At 55.7% G+C, this 13,412-nt stretch overlaps 1 protein-coding gene across 1 annotated transcript in view; it reads left to right on the top strand.

Moving 5' to 3' along the window:
* Window positions 1-13,412, top strand: part of LOC144139554 (uncharacterized) — a 108,636-nt gene that overhangs the window by 19,648 nt on the left and 75,576 nt on the right. Inside the window, exon 3 of the mRNA XM_077671859.1 lies at window positions 1,296-1,361. Coding sequence (XP_077527985.1) covers window positions 1,296-1,361 — 66 coding nt within the window. The remainder of the gene's footprint in view (window positions 1-1,295; window positions 1,362-13,412) is intronic.

Here is a 13,412-nt window from a genome sequence, read left to right as displayed (position 1 = left end):
ATTTTTTATCAGGAGCAACAACAACAACAACAACACAGCTGCGAAGAGGAGGGCGTGTACAATGCTCTCAGCCGGGGCACCAATGTCAACAACCTTTACCTCACCAAAGCTGATGGAGACTACCGATTCTACCAGAGAGACAACGTCGACAAGAACATGATGGACGAGTTTCGGCGCCTCGAGAACCACCGCCTACTCACCGTAACACAACAGCACTTGCGTGCCTTTGTCACCGGTGTGGACCCGGACGCACAATTCCCTCTGGCGCTAGTAAAAACCAGATCACTCAACACTACGGCAACACAATGGAACCACACGGAACCGCCACGATGCTTTGCATCCTCATCAGGGTTCCCCACTGGAAGATGGTGTAATTTTTTAGATTAGTAGCTTCTTGGTTGTGGCAATGTAGAAGATACAGGGTGACAGTATTGAGTTCGCAGGGTGCCCTGATTTCCTTTCGTACGAGGCACAGCGCTAATCCTCCTAGGCGGTATTTCTAATCCTGGTTAGTAAGTTTTCTTGCACGTATAGGCATAGTACTTGACTCCCAGTTTGGGGATATTGCGTAGAAATTCCGCCTGTCAGACGTTGCAATGTTTGGTTCGGAACCAGGTATGCTGCCGGAAGTTTACGCTTTAACCGTGGCATAACGCCTTCCGCCCAATTCTGCGATCATCATGCCTTAGGCACCCATATTGTCGGTGCTCCTAACATCAGCCATATAAAAAAGGGGCTGGCAGCCCCAGTACGCCACAGATACTTCGAGCAGAGCTCAAAACATAGGTCTCAGAGAAAAACCAAAAGCAACTGTCAACCGTCCTTATTTGACGAATATTACTAAATTGTTGGCAACTCAAAGAAACTGCGTTTATGTTTGGCGACTTTTGTTGCAGGAACAACGCCTGAGCAAATAACGTTCAAGGTGTCATAACAGGCATGGTGTCGCATGGCGGTGAAACCAAGGAGTAGTGCTGGAATTGACGGCTGCAGAAATACCGGCTGGAGTGCGCTAGTATTGATCCTTCTGTAGCAGCTAACATTTGTATTCCACGATTCACCCCGATACGTCACTAGTTAGGTCCACGGGAAACGGAATAACTCGAAATTTCTGTACACCGCGTGTGTACTATTGTACGTGTTTTATATCTGCTTCTAACCATTTGCTACATGTATGCCTGCAGATAAACGCTTTTCTGCCAAATCGGCTACAATAATCTTAAGAAGATACTGACCCAGAGGATATTTGTCATGCACGGGTATTTCTTTTTTTGTTGCTGGGTTCCGGTGTAAAGGTCCCCCGAAGCGAGAGGCGGCATGCTACGCACACATCTGGGAGAGGCTGCATGGTACCAAGCCTGGTGAGTATACGAAAACAATTGCACCATATTTACTGATAAACACCTTCTGGCAATTGAATAACCGTGTTTAACAAAAAAAGAATGAGTCAGAATACAGTCTAGTTAGATATGTGCAACACCGTTCATTATGGTACGCCAGTTTTAAAGCAATCGTTCGTTGATAGCGAATAAAGAACGAAGCGCAACAGCGTACTTAGGAAATGTGTCGAGCGTATTTAGGAAATGTGTCGAATGATCAACCAGTGAAAATAGTTTTCGTTTCGCTTGCCTCATCAATGACTAATTTATTTTAAAATGAGGCAGCCTGCCGGGTGTCTGTTGTAAATAAATGGCATGCCAGTGTAATCATGATCAGCTTGGTTGTACCCACTGCCAAACGATGGCCCTTCTTGAGGATCTCCAGTCATCAAAAATGGAGTGCTGGCTGAGTCCACCCTCTCTCCCCAGTTTTGCGTACATCATCCCTCCGTCGACTCCTTTGCCAATACGATTTGCGTGTACGGTCCACTGAGGGCCCCTCCATTGAGCAGATCTTCCACTCGTTGTGCCTCATGGGCATTGCATGACATTCGCTTGTATCAAACTATGCGTTGTGTTCTGAATCCCAATGTGTATGAGATCCGACTTCAACACTGGAACTGTAAGATGAGCTGTGTGATTGTAGCGATTGACTTTATTATTTATAAGTGCGCTGTATCGGACTTCTAGTTTGCCAGATCACTTAGAAAAGCTTCTTTTGACGGTGTCAAACACGTTGGACAGGTCCAGGACCACTGTAACTTTCATTTCGAAATCAGAAGCCCACCGGTTTGATAAAATTTTTTGATTGACCCCAAAATATATATTGCGTGAAAATCTCGTGCCCGAAAACCAGCGTCATGTTACAGGTATCTGAATCACCGGTAACCGCATCAACTTCCGAAGAAAAAGTTATTGTGGACTCCAGTGCACCGACAGATGCATCGCCTCAATATACGTAATGTTCAACCCAAAGAAGCACTTAGGGGTGTCCAGTTATCCGTTACTCCTTTCGAATTCAATTTCGTTCGTCCGTAGATAGATGGATAGACGGACGCACGGAATGACCAACCGACCTACACACCAATGGACGGACCGACGTACGGATGGATGGGTGGATCGATGGATGGGTCGATTAATGGATGGATGGATGAATATATGTGTAAGAAATGAAGCCGTGGACTCGGTTATGCGCTGTGGCTCTCCTACATTTATTGAGTATGCGTTAGGCCCGGCCGGAACTTGGAGAGCGACGTAGACACGCGGGCGCCCAGGCGCTCGGTCGTGTTCAAACTTCTCTGTGGCGCGTGGCACTGCTGACGCTGGCCAGGCATCGCTGATGATGACCTTGCGTTCATGATGACGATGACGATGGTGTTGCTATAGAGCTGCATTTAGCACGTAGCGCGTAGCGCGTAAAGATGACACATAAAGGAGGGATGTTGGGCAAAACAAAAAAAACTATGTACACGTATGTACGAGGCCCGTGATCAGCAAGATTTGTCCGGGGTCAATGTCCTTATACTGCCGTAGTCGGTCCATGGTCGGCGTCCTGTAAGTACGTTTCCCTCGGGGGGCCTTGCCTGGGAGTGGCGCAATGGTCGAAGGCGGAACATAGAGTCTTGCGGGGCGGAAGCTGCTAGCAGAGCCCAGAGGCGAGAGTGATGTCCGCCAAATTTCGAGTGCACGTTCGGAGCCACAAAAGCTGCCAAGGAACCGGGATGACACAACGTACAAGAGTTGGGCGGTTTCGTTATGTTGACAGCTTTGTCGTTACGGTAGGCTCGACCACCTGTGCGGCGTAAGCGGCGCGGTCGCCGGCGTGTTCGTCTAGGGATGGTCGACTGTAGGGCCATTGACCACTGTGGAAGCTTGAGGTGACGGTGCTTATGTTGTGTGCAGGCACGCGACTCATGTAGAAAAGTCGTAAAGGGCCTCAGAACTCTAACGAATCGTTGTAAATGAAGCCGGTGGAAAATTCCCCGCAGCAGAGCTTGTGACGACCGCACTGTCGTGGGGGGGGGGGGTGTAACATCTTTATTTGCCTGCTTTTCGGCTGCAGGAGCTATCCCCCTCTTAGGAGGGGGCAACTACCCGCGCTTGCTGGCGTTGGACCGCCCTCAGCGCAAACTGCGCGGCGGCCCGTTGTGAGTCCAGATCTCTTTCGCCCACCGCACGGGCGAGGTGAGGCGGGAGCGCCTCGGATGAGTCAGGGTTCACATCGCAGTTCCACATCATGTGGGCTAGGGTGGCCCTCGCGGCCCCGCACACCGCACACACATCGGTTTCGTAGAGCTCCGGGCTCGCGTGTACGGCCCACACGGGAGTCCACGTTGCTCTCACTTGAAGTTGGCGGAGGAGCACCGCCTCCTGCCTGGTGAGGTCGGGGTGCGGCCCCGGGTAGCGTCTGCGACGCTCCCGGTACCACTCCAGGACCCCTCCGTACGTGGTCACCGGGGCGGGCTCCTCCGCCTCCGTATCGTCGCCGTCGACGTCCTCGCCGTCGTCGTCGTCGATTCCGTCGTTGCCGGTTTCGGTCGTTCGAGGCACAGCGGGTCGCGGGTCGGCTGGGCGTCCTGTCAGCGCTTTCGCCGCCCTGTCCGCGTCCTCGTTCCGGTTGGGCTCGGGTCCCACTGCGCCCATGTGGGCCGGGAACCACCGTACCGTTATCGGCGCGCGCATTGGGTCTGGGGCCCCGCACGCCCTCACCGCACACGCGCACACTTGATTTCTTGCAAAGTTGGTGACTGCCGCTCGGGAGTCGCTCAGTACTGTCGTGCATTCCGGGATCGAGAGGGCCAGCGCGATGGCCAACTCCTCCGCCTTCTCCGCCGACCTGGCCCGCACGCTGCCGGCCGTGACGAGCTCGCCCGTCGTTGCTCTGACTGCTGCGGCCACGTACGCGTGTCGTCGGCCCGGGTATCGGGCCACGTCCACGTACACGGCGCCGGTGTCGTTGGAGTACGTGCCGGTGAGCGCTCGGGCTCTGGCCAGCCGTCGTTCCTTGTTCTCTTGTGGGTCCATGTGCTGCGGGAGCGGTGGGACCTGCAGTTTCTCGAGCAGGACCCGCGGAAGCGGCAGCCGGTCCCTACCCTCCTGCAGCCGCGGCCTGTGTCCTAATCGTTCTAGGATCGCCCTGCCCGTGCGCGTTTGCTCGAGGCGAGCCGTCTGCGCTGTTTGCTGCGCTTCTGCGATCTCTTCTATAGTGTTATGTATTCCTAGCTCTAACATCCTTTCCGTGTTAGTGTGTGTGTATAGACCTAGCGCGACCTTGTGTGCCTTGCGTATGAGAGCGTTCAGCTTGTTACGCTCGGCGGCGTTCCAGGTGTGGAAGGCGGCGACGTAGGCCAGGTGACTGACGGCGAAGGATTGTGTCAGTTTGAGTGTGTTGCGCTCGCGCATGCCGGCGTACTTGGTGGATATCTTCTTGATGAGCCCCATCGCCCTGTGTATCTTGGTTTGGAGCTGTTGTATCGTGTAACCGTTACGGCGCGTGCTCTCGATGTGCAGTCCCAAGACGCGCAGGGTGTCGACCTTGGGAATGGTGATACCGTCGCTCGTGCGCACGTTGATGTTCGACTCGTCGTTGTCGGTCTTGTTACTTCGAGGCGGCCGCAGCAGCAGCAGCTCCGACTTGGCCGGGGAGCATTGGAGGCCTGTTCCTTGAAGTTGTTCTTCGACCGCTTCGACGGCCTGCTGGAGCGATTCTTCGATCTCGCCGTCGCTGCCGCCCGTGGTCCAGATGGTGACGTCATCGGCGTATATGGTGTGTCGTACCCTTGGGAGGGAGCCGAGGCGTTCGGCCACCCCGATCATAACGAGGTTGAACAGCGTCGGCGAGATCACCGCTCCCTGCGGCGTGCCCCTGCTGCCGAGCGTCTTCGTCGGTAACTCCAGGTCTCCCGCCACGATGGTCGCGGTTCGCTCCGTGAGGAAATCCTTGACGTATTGGAAGGATCGCTCACCCATGTTCAGGCGCGACATCTGCCGCAGTATTGCCGAGTGCTGTACGTTGTCGAACGCTCCTAATAAGTCGAGGCCGAGGATGGCCGCTGTGTCTCCGGATCTCTTGGTCGTCCGGTCTAAGATTTCGTGCCTTAGGAGGAGCATCGCGTCCTGGGTGCTCAGTCCCGCCCGAAATCCGAGCATGGTGTTGGGGTATAGCTCGTTATCCTCCAGATACCGTTGCCACCGATTTAGAAGCACGTGTTCTAGGACCTTGCCCACACACGACGTCAGCGATATCGGGCGCAGGTTTTCGATGTCTGGCGGTTTCCCGGGCTTCGGGATGAGCACCGTGCGCGCCTCCTTCCACTTGCGGGGCAGGACGCCACTGCGCCAGCAGTTGTTGTAGTACCGCGTGAGAGACGCGATTGCGCCGTCGCTGAGGTTGCGCAGCTCCTTGTTCGACACGCCGTCGGGGCCGGCCGCCGACTTTCCGTTGATCTTTAGCAGAACCGCGCGAACTTCCCATTCCTCGATGTCCGCGTCGAGTTCTGGGTTGACGTCGCCCTCGTAGCTCGGAAGGGGCGAGGGTGGCGTGGCCGGTAGGTACTTGGCGTCGAGCCGGCGCCGGACTTCGTCGTCGCCGAGCTCTCGGCGGGCCTTGAGGAGGGTTCGCGCCAAGACGTGCTGTTGCGTGCTCTTGGTCTTGGTGTCGTCGAGCAGGTGTCGGAGCAACTTCCAAGTTCGGCTCTTGTGGATTTGCCCGTCGGCCTCCTGGCAGACGGCGTGCCAGCGCTGGCGATTCAGCGTCTCGCAGTGCTTCTCGATTTCTCTGTTCAGCATCGCCACCCTCTTGCGCAGCGTGCGGTTGTGCCGCTGGCCGTTCCACCGGCGTTTGAGGGAGTTGCGCGCCTCGATGAGGTGTGCTAGCCTGCTGTCGACGTCGGGTGCGTCCTCCTCCGTCTCGAACTCGGTGGTGGCCCGCTTCGATTCTTGTAGCACCGCCGCCGTCCATGCCTCAATGTCCTCGATGTTCTCGGGCACGGTGCCGAGGTTGGTACGAAACTTGTCCCAGTCCGTGAATCTTTGTTTGCGATGCGGGCTCGCTCGACTTTTGAGGGGAACGGTGACCTCTAGGATACAGTGATCGCTGCCGAGCGTCTCCAGGGTGTTTCGCCACCTCACCTTCTCGTTGTTGCTGAAGGTGAGGTCCGGGTTGTTATCTCGGCGCACCGTCGACATGTCCTGTCTGGTGGGGACCGTGATGTCGTTGGCGAGGTGGTACCCTGCCGCCTGAGTCTCTGCCAGGAGGCTGCGACCCTTCGCCGTGTCGTATTGGTAGCCCCACGCCGTGTGCGGGGCGTTGAAATCACCGCAGAGCAGCGTTGTTTGGTCCCCTGCCAGCCGCTTGATCTTGCTGATCAGCGTGCCGTAGCGTTGTTTCGCGTATTTGGGTTTCGTGTACGCGTTCATGATGTACACGTGCTCCTTTCTGGCTCGGGTCTTGGCTCCGATCACCACTTCTATCGTAAGGTGTTCCACGTTCGTGGCGTGCAGGAGGCTGTGTTCGAGGCTGACCATGCCCTTCTTCACGAAAGTGCAGATGCCGCCGCGCACGCGGGCCCCCTTCTCTGGAGTCTTGGGAAGTGCAAAGGCGTAGGAGCGGTATCCCGGGATTTTCGGGGCGTGCTCGCAGTGCGTTTCTTGGACGAGGATGATGTCCGGTCTCTTCTCCGCGCGTGCAATGTGCTGCAAGAATGTCGCTCTCCTTCCCCGGAACCCGTTCGCGTTCCACTGCCAGATGATGAGTTCGTGTGTCTTCTCCGCTGTCTTTATTGTCATTACGGCTGTGCTTCAGGAAGCGGTATTGGCTGCGGCTTCGCCGTGAGCTTCTTGTAGATTGTTGTCATCATTTGCTCCATGTTGGTGAAGCAGGTCTCTAGGTTGGCCAGTCTAGCCGACATGTCTGCCTGCGTGGCCTCGAGGGCCGATAGGCGCGTGTTGACCGTCTCGAATTGCTTGGCGCACGCGTCTTGAAAACTGTGGAATTCTTCTTTGGTCACGTATTGTTGCTCGCGGATCTTTGACTTCAGTGCCCGTCTCTTCTTGGTCGGTTCGCTGTCCGTGTCCATTTCTTCCCGTGGAGCGTCGCTGCAATTCGCCGCGACGTTTTCAGGCGTTGGGTTGTTGCTTTCGGAGGTCTCTTCAACCTCCTCGGGCTCGAGTGGGATCCTAATCGGTGGAGGGGGCGGCGATTGTGGCGAGTCCCTTGAAACCGTTGGGGTTCGCGGTGGGAGCTCTTGCGGTATCTTGCCTGCGAGTAGCAAATCCAGCTTGCGATTTAGCGCGAGTATTATCTCTTCTTGCCTCTCCATTTGCGCTCTCAGATGCATGTTTTCGTGGCGAACGTCTTGCAGCTCTCGCTCAAGTGCGGGGTTGCTGCGGCTCGTCGCGCCAGCTGTCACCCTGGCCCACGTCACGCCCGTCGCCGGCTGCGCCTGGCCGTTTCTGTTGTTCTTTGCTCCGCCCACTGCCGCTGACGCCAGCGCCTTAACGGACCCGCCTACTTTCGTCCGCGGCGCCGCAACGGGGGCGTGTACTCTCGATTGCAGCTGTGGGAAGGTTTCCACTGTCTTTTGAGGCGGCTGCTGCTTGGCCTCTTTCCGCTGTTGCTCTTTTGCCCCTCGCCTTTGGAGTACCACGTGGGGCACCTTGAATCGGTTGAGGCAGCCCGTGGCTCCCGTTGCGTGAGCCCCGTTGCAGAGCTTGCAACGAGGCTTACACGTGGCCTCGTGGTTTGGCTCCGGCTCGCGTCTCCCACACGCAAGGCACACTTTAGTCTCCGGGTTCGGACAAACGTCCGCGCGATGCCCTAGTTTCCCGCAGCACCGACAGAACTCGTGGTGCTGCCTGTACAGACTACACCGCACTATCATGGCCCCGTACTTGATCGAATTAGGTACTCTAGATCCCTCGAACGCCACGATAACCGTGGTGGTGTTTCCTATTCGGTGGGCCTCTAGTGCCAAGGGGTTGGTTTGGTTTACGATGTTGTTCTGTAGATCCTGATGCGTCTCCGTAGTGTCTATGCCTCTAATGATTCCCTTTACTGTGCCGTCCGGGGCGGACACGTACGCGAAGGTGTCGTACTCAGCATTGCCTATGCGAAGCTGCCTAATTTGCACGTAGCTACGAGCGCGACCCTCGTCGGGCGTGCTGATCACTATGATGTTCTGAGTCGGATTCGTACAAATAGTGTCCATTCTGGATTCGTGCATGGTAACCCCGGCTGCTGCAAAAATGGCTGACATGAGGCGCGTGGCCTCCGTTTTCGCTACGTTAAGCCCGCCGCGTGGACGTATGATAATTTTGGTCTCGTGTCTCGGTAGCGCCACGGGCATGCGCGCCGCTCTGCTAAGTCTGGCAGTCACTTTCTTAGCGAAGCTATCGCTGCCTCGAGGCTGAGAGGCTGCAGGAGAAGGAGGAGGAGCCGGCTTACCGAGGGGTGCTGCGGCGCGGCGTCGAAGCCTTCTGCCGGCGGTGATCCAGCCGTCGTCGTCCTCCGTCTCCGTCTCGTGCGTCCGGTCGTGCTCGCGTTGTGGAGGTAGAGTCCGTTCGTTGGTCTCGAATTCGGTGGTGACGTCGTCGCCCTCGTAGTCCATAATCGCCGGGGCCTCTCCGTGGGTGTTCATCTCGTCGTGAGGTACCACGGGCGCAGCCGCCATGGCGTGCGCGCGGGGTCGGGGACGGGCGAGGCCTAACGCAGGCCTGGCTGGTCCGCTCCGCTGCTATCTCAAGCTGTGTGTCGTGGAAGGGTTGGGTTGATGTTGAACGACGAAGCGGGCGCAAGGTGCACGGCGTTTGTACGTTCGCGTGTAGCTATCCTGACTCGGACCAGAAGGCACGGCAAGCTTTGGCCATGGCCCAGAGGAAAGTGCATAAGGTGTATAGGGAGAAGCAGGACGAATGGCATCTCCCAGGTACTGAATTACCGTACCCGTCAAAATTTCGGACACAAATGTTCAGGAATGTCCATTATCGCTCGTTCAGAGGCTGCCACCCCGCGTGTGTCCTGGTTGTCAAGCCGGTCGCTCAAATGCACGGCAGTTGTGTCCACAATGATGTTGCACCTAAGGACATCTTGTTCGAAAGACTCATGCTGCTCCATTGTGTTCACCGTGACAGGACACGCATAGTCACGACGAGAGATGGTGGGTGCGTCGATGTGTGTAACAATGGTGCCCCACAGTGCCCTCCGTATAGGATGACTTCGAGGGGCAGCATTGAGGTGGAAAGGTAGTGGGGTAACGTCGGAAAATGACTTGCCATGGGTTTAGGTCGAGGTAGCGCTGTCATCCGAGAAGGAAGTGAAGTCACTGCTTAACTTAAGTGTTGCTTGGCTTAGCAGTGCCATTGCGTGGCGTAGCAGAAGCCGGCGAGGCCGAAGGTGGTCGGTAGCGCGTACAATGTCTTCGGCTTCAAGTGCGGTCGGTGAAGGTGGGCCTACCACGGTGCAGATGGAGAGTAGGTCGTTGGCCTCTGTGGTGGAGGGCGTCGCCGTGCTGGGTGGCCTGGAGGATCGGCAGCGTAGCGTCCGCAAGACGTGAGGGTACCTCTTGTGGCGAAGGCGGCGGCGGGTCGTCCCATAACCGTAGTGTGTGAGCACGGCAGCCCGAAGGTCGTCGTAGGGGGTGGCGCTGGGCGGTGGTAGGGCAAGGACGCAGCGGAGCTATAGCGGAAGCATCTCTAGGAGGATGGAGTGCTTCAGAGGCTGTACATGGACGTGATATAGCCAGAGGGTAGCGTCAAACTTGAAGAACTATCCTCTGGGGTTCCGTGGCTAGAACGATGGTATCGGCGTTTCCCCCCCCCGTCGCCATGTATGTGTACCACTGGCCGGGTATAGGGCGTGGAACTCCCGGGCCATCACATCTGGGAAAAGGAGCCGTGGACTCGGTTATGTGTTGTGGCTCTCTTTTATTGAGTGTGCGTTAGGCGCAGCTGGAACTTGGAGAGCGGCGTAGACATGCGACCGCCCAGGCACTCGGTCGTGTTTAAACTTCCCTGTGGCGCATTGCACTGCTGACTCTGGCCAGGCAAAGCTGATGATGGTCTGGCGCTCATGATGACGATGACGATGGTGTCGCTACACAAGAATGGATGGATGGATAGGTAGGTAGATAGACGGGCAGACGGGTTGGCGTTTCAGTGGATAGGTTATAGGAAGGCGTCCGAAACGTCCGGCCAGGACTTCGTTTTTTTAGTTCGAGCGGCCGACATCGCGACTTCCTTGGTAGGTCAAGGCCATTCTTTGTCGAGCTTCCACACCTGGGTCACTCCGTCTGCTTTGTTGTTCGTTTGGTTTCGTTGTCCCGAATCCGAAGGGGCACAAGGTGGGGCCGCGGCAGTTCGGCTGGCTCACGGCTGTCTCGAATTGTGGAGAGGCGACGTCAGTGGGCAGAGAGGAACAGGTGAGGTCCAGCGCTGGCCGCCTGCGCGATTACGGGAAGGCGACGTCACAATGGGGAGAGCAGCCCCGCACTCACATGTGGAGCGTCGTATCGGGGGCCTAAGGAACAAAAGAACCAATGAGGACGGCCGCGGAGCAACTGTGCAATACAGTCCGACGGTCGGGCGAAGTCTACTTAAGAGGGTGCGGGCGGGAGCTTGCCGGCAGTCGATTGAAGATTTATCGACGTGGAAATCGCTGCGGAGGGTCCGGTGGTGACGCGGCTTTAGAGGAAGTTAGTCTGTAGGCTCACGGCGCGGCGACCAGCGCCTCCTCTACTGGACAGAGTGAACCTCGTGGTCGCAGGTCACAAGGCCCGTCAGACTCCGCACGCCGGGCACCGAAAAACGTAAGCGACAGCCCCGGCGAGACCGGCTTTTCTTCGCTTGTCCCTTTTGACTCTGAACTTATGAATTTGGCCACCCACTCCTGGGGTTCGGATGCAGGCCTCCTCATAGTTAGCGTTTCCTGTGGGGTTTACAGCTTCCATAGTTGCTGTGTTTTTGTCTCGTTGCCTGTGTAACTGGTGTTTGGCGGATCTGTGTTTTTTTCGTGTCGCGTTTGTAGTTAAGGTCGTGCGTTAGCCGCCCAGAGCGTACGTGATTCCCATTGTACAGGGTCTCAGGCTTAGGGCCTGCGCGCACGAATGCCGATGTCCGCGGAAAGGTTTTTTCTCTTCTTTTTCTCATCTTTTTTTGTCAAGCATTGTCTGTCACGATGTAATCTCGTCTTGTTTATGCAGTAAAAATCTTTTTTGTAAAACGTACTTGTGCACCCCTGTGAATCCTCAGTATTTCCAGCAACTTCGGCACACGTGCACACGCACGGGCCTGCCACCCTGAAAAAAATAAATAACTGTTGTCGCGTCTCAGTGCTTGTACGAACGGGCAATTGGGATCTTGACAGTAGGTGGAGTCCACTGCAGGATTGGTCGGCCACGTATCGATGTTGGTGGGGCACGAGAGGTACATTAGTAGGTGAGGTAGCCTCAGACTAGCGTTCTTTCTTTCATTCTACATGGCACTAGGAAAGTTGGACAGGTTGCTCTTCATGGGACAGTAGTTTGACTTGAAGATAGTGCACTTGCTGACATGTTTGGATAGCGAGGAAGCAGGAGTTTGGGAATGGCGTTATGAGGATTACAAGTCTGAGGGACGGCAGCCTACAATCGAAAGGAAGTTATGCGGTAGGGAGCTAGATTTTTGGATCGAGAGGGAATGTAGGAAAGAGGTTGGACTAGATGCCAAGGGTGACAAGAATGTGCTCGAGTGAAAACGGCGGAGATGCAGGAAAGAATACCAAGAGGAGCTGAGGACACGTTCTCCACAGATTGAGCAAAGAAAACATAGGGAGAAGAAAGAGGCGGAACTAGAAAGTTAAAGAAAGATTCTCATCATGACACAGGAAAGATTAGACAGGTTGCTTGACTTGGGGGGAGTGAACTTGCTAGCGTGGTTCGATAGGGAAATATCCCGTGAACTTGAGTGGCGAGATGAGGATTACGAGGAAGACGGTCGACAGACTAGCGACGAAGAGAAGTTATTCGACATGAAATTAGATCTGCTGACCGCAAAGGAGTGGAGTAATGAACGTTGCATAGGCGCCAGCGGTGACACCGATGTGCGCGAGCGGCAAAAGCAAATTTGCGGAGAGGAATACGAAGAGTTGCAGAGAAAACGTTCTGCAGAGATAAAAAAGAGTAGGAAGGGGAAGAACTAGGACTGGACGGAAGGAGGTAGAGATAAAACAGGAAGCGAAGATATGCAACGAAGAAGTGTTTAAACCGCGGCTAGGGAGAAAAGACTGTGAGGCGCAGTCAAGGAGCCGGGGAGAGTTTGAGCCGGAGATCAAGATAGAAGACGATAAGAGTCAGAAACGTCGTCGAGGAAAGTTGGCTGAGACCCCAAACTTTCATGGTAGTGGCGAGGTGCTGATTATTTTCAGCTGCCTTCCGGGAACCATTGCTTCCGTCTGTCAGTTGCTGCAGGTGCGCGAGGGAGCGATGCTTGCTGTGCGCGAGGCACGTGGAGGCCAGCGCTAACCGAGTTCTTGTTGTAGTATGTATTTATTAATCCTATGTACACTCCGTGCCTTGACCTTTGTCATCGCCGGAGGGGGAGATGGGGGAAGGGAGTTGGAGGAAGGAGGGGGGGGTGATTGTCCTGACTAAATGTGGTCCGCTAAGGCGGCTTCACGAACATATGCAAGAAGAGAGTCAAGGACCATCTTCCTGTTTTCTGTAGACCCTTCGGGATGGGTCCACTCCCGCAGCGTTTGTGGCCTGACTTGAGGAGTAATGAGCGCGTGTGCGCGGTTTCTCTGGTCCTTCAAGGCAGGGCATCTCCATAGAAGATGGTCAAGGTCAGCAACTTGTTGGCTGTCAGGTGATTCACAGAGTTTGCAGGTACCATCGCCGGGGTGTAGGCGAAAGCATGCCATGATGTGAGGCGTTACGGAAGTGTTCGTCCGAATGCGTCGGAGTGTGACCGTTGCCCACCGGTTGTAGCCGGATGGGATAGGGTCACCCTCTTCGGGTAGACGAAGTCGAAGCGCTGCACGTCGCTCAGCACGTGGTTTGG

This window comes from Haemaphysalis longicornis, unplaced genomic scaffold, assembly GCF_048455015.1.
Source record: "Haemaphysalis longicornis isolate Haplotype H1 unplaced genomic scaffold, Haemaphysalis longicornis Haplotype H1 scaffold_5, whole genome shotgun sequence".
Taxonomy (NCBI): domain Eukaryota; kingdom Metazoa; phylum Arthropoda; class Arachnida; order Ixodida; family Ixodidae; genus Haemaphysalis; species Haemaphysalis longicornis.
The sequence above is the reverse complement of the archived record's forward strand: the minus strand, read 5'-3'. Positions and strand labels throughout refer to the sequence as shown.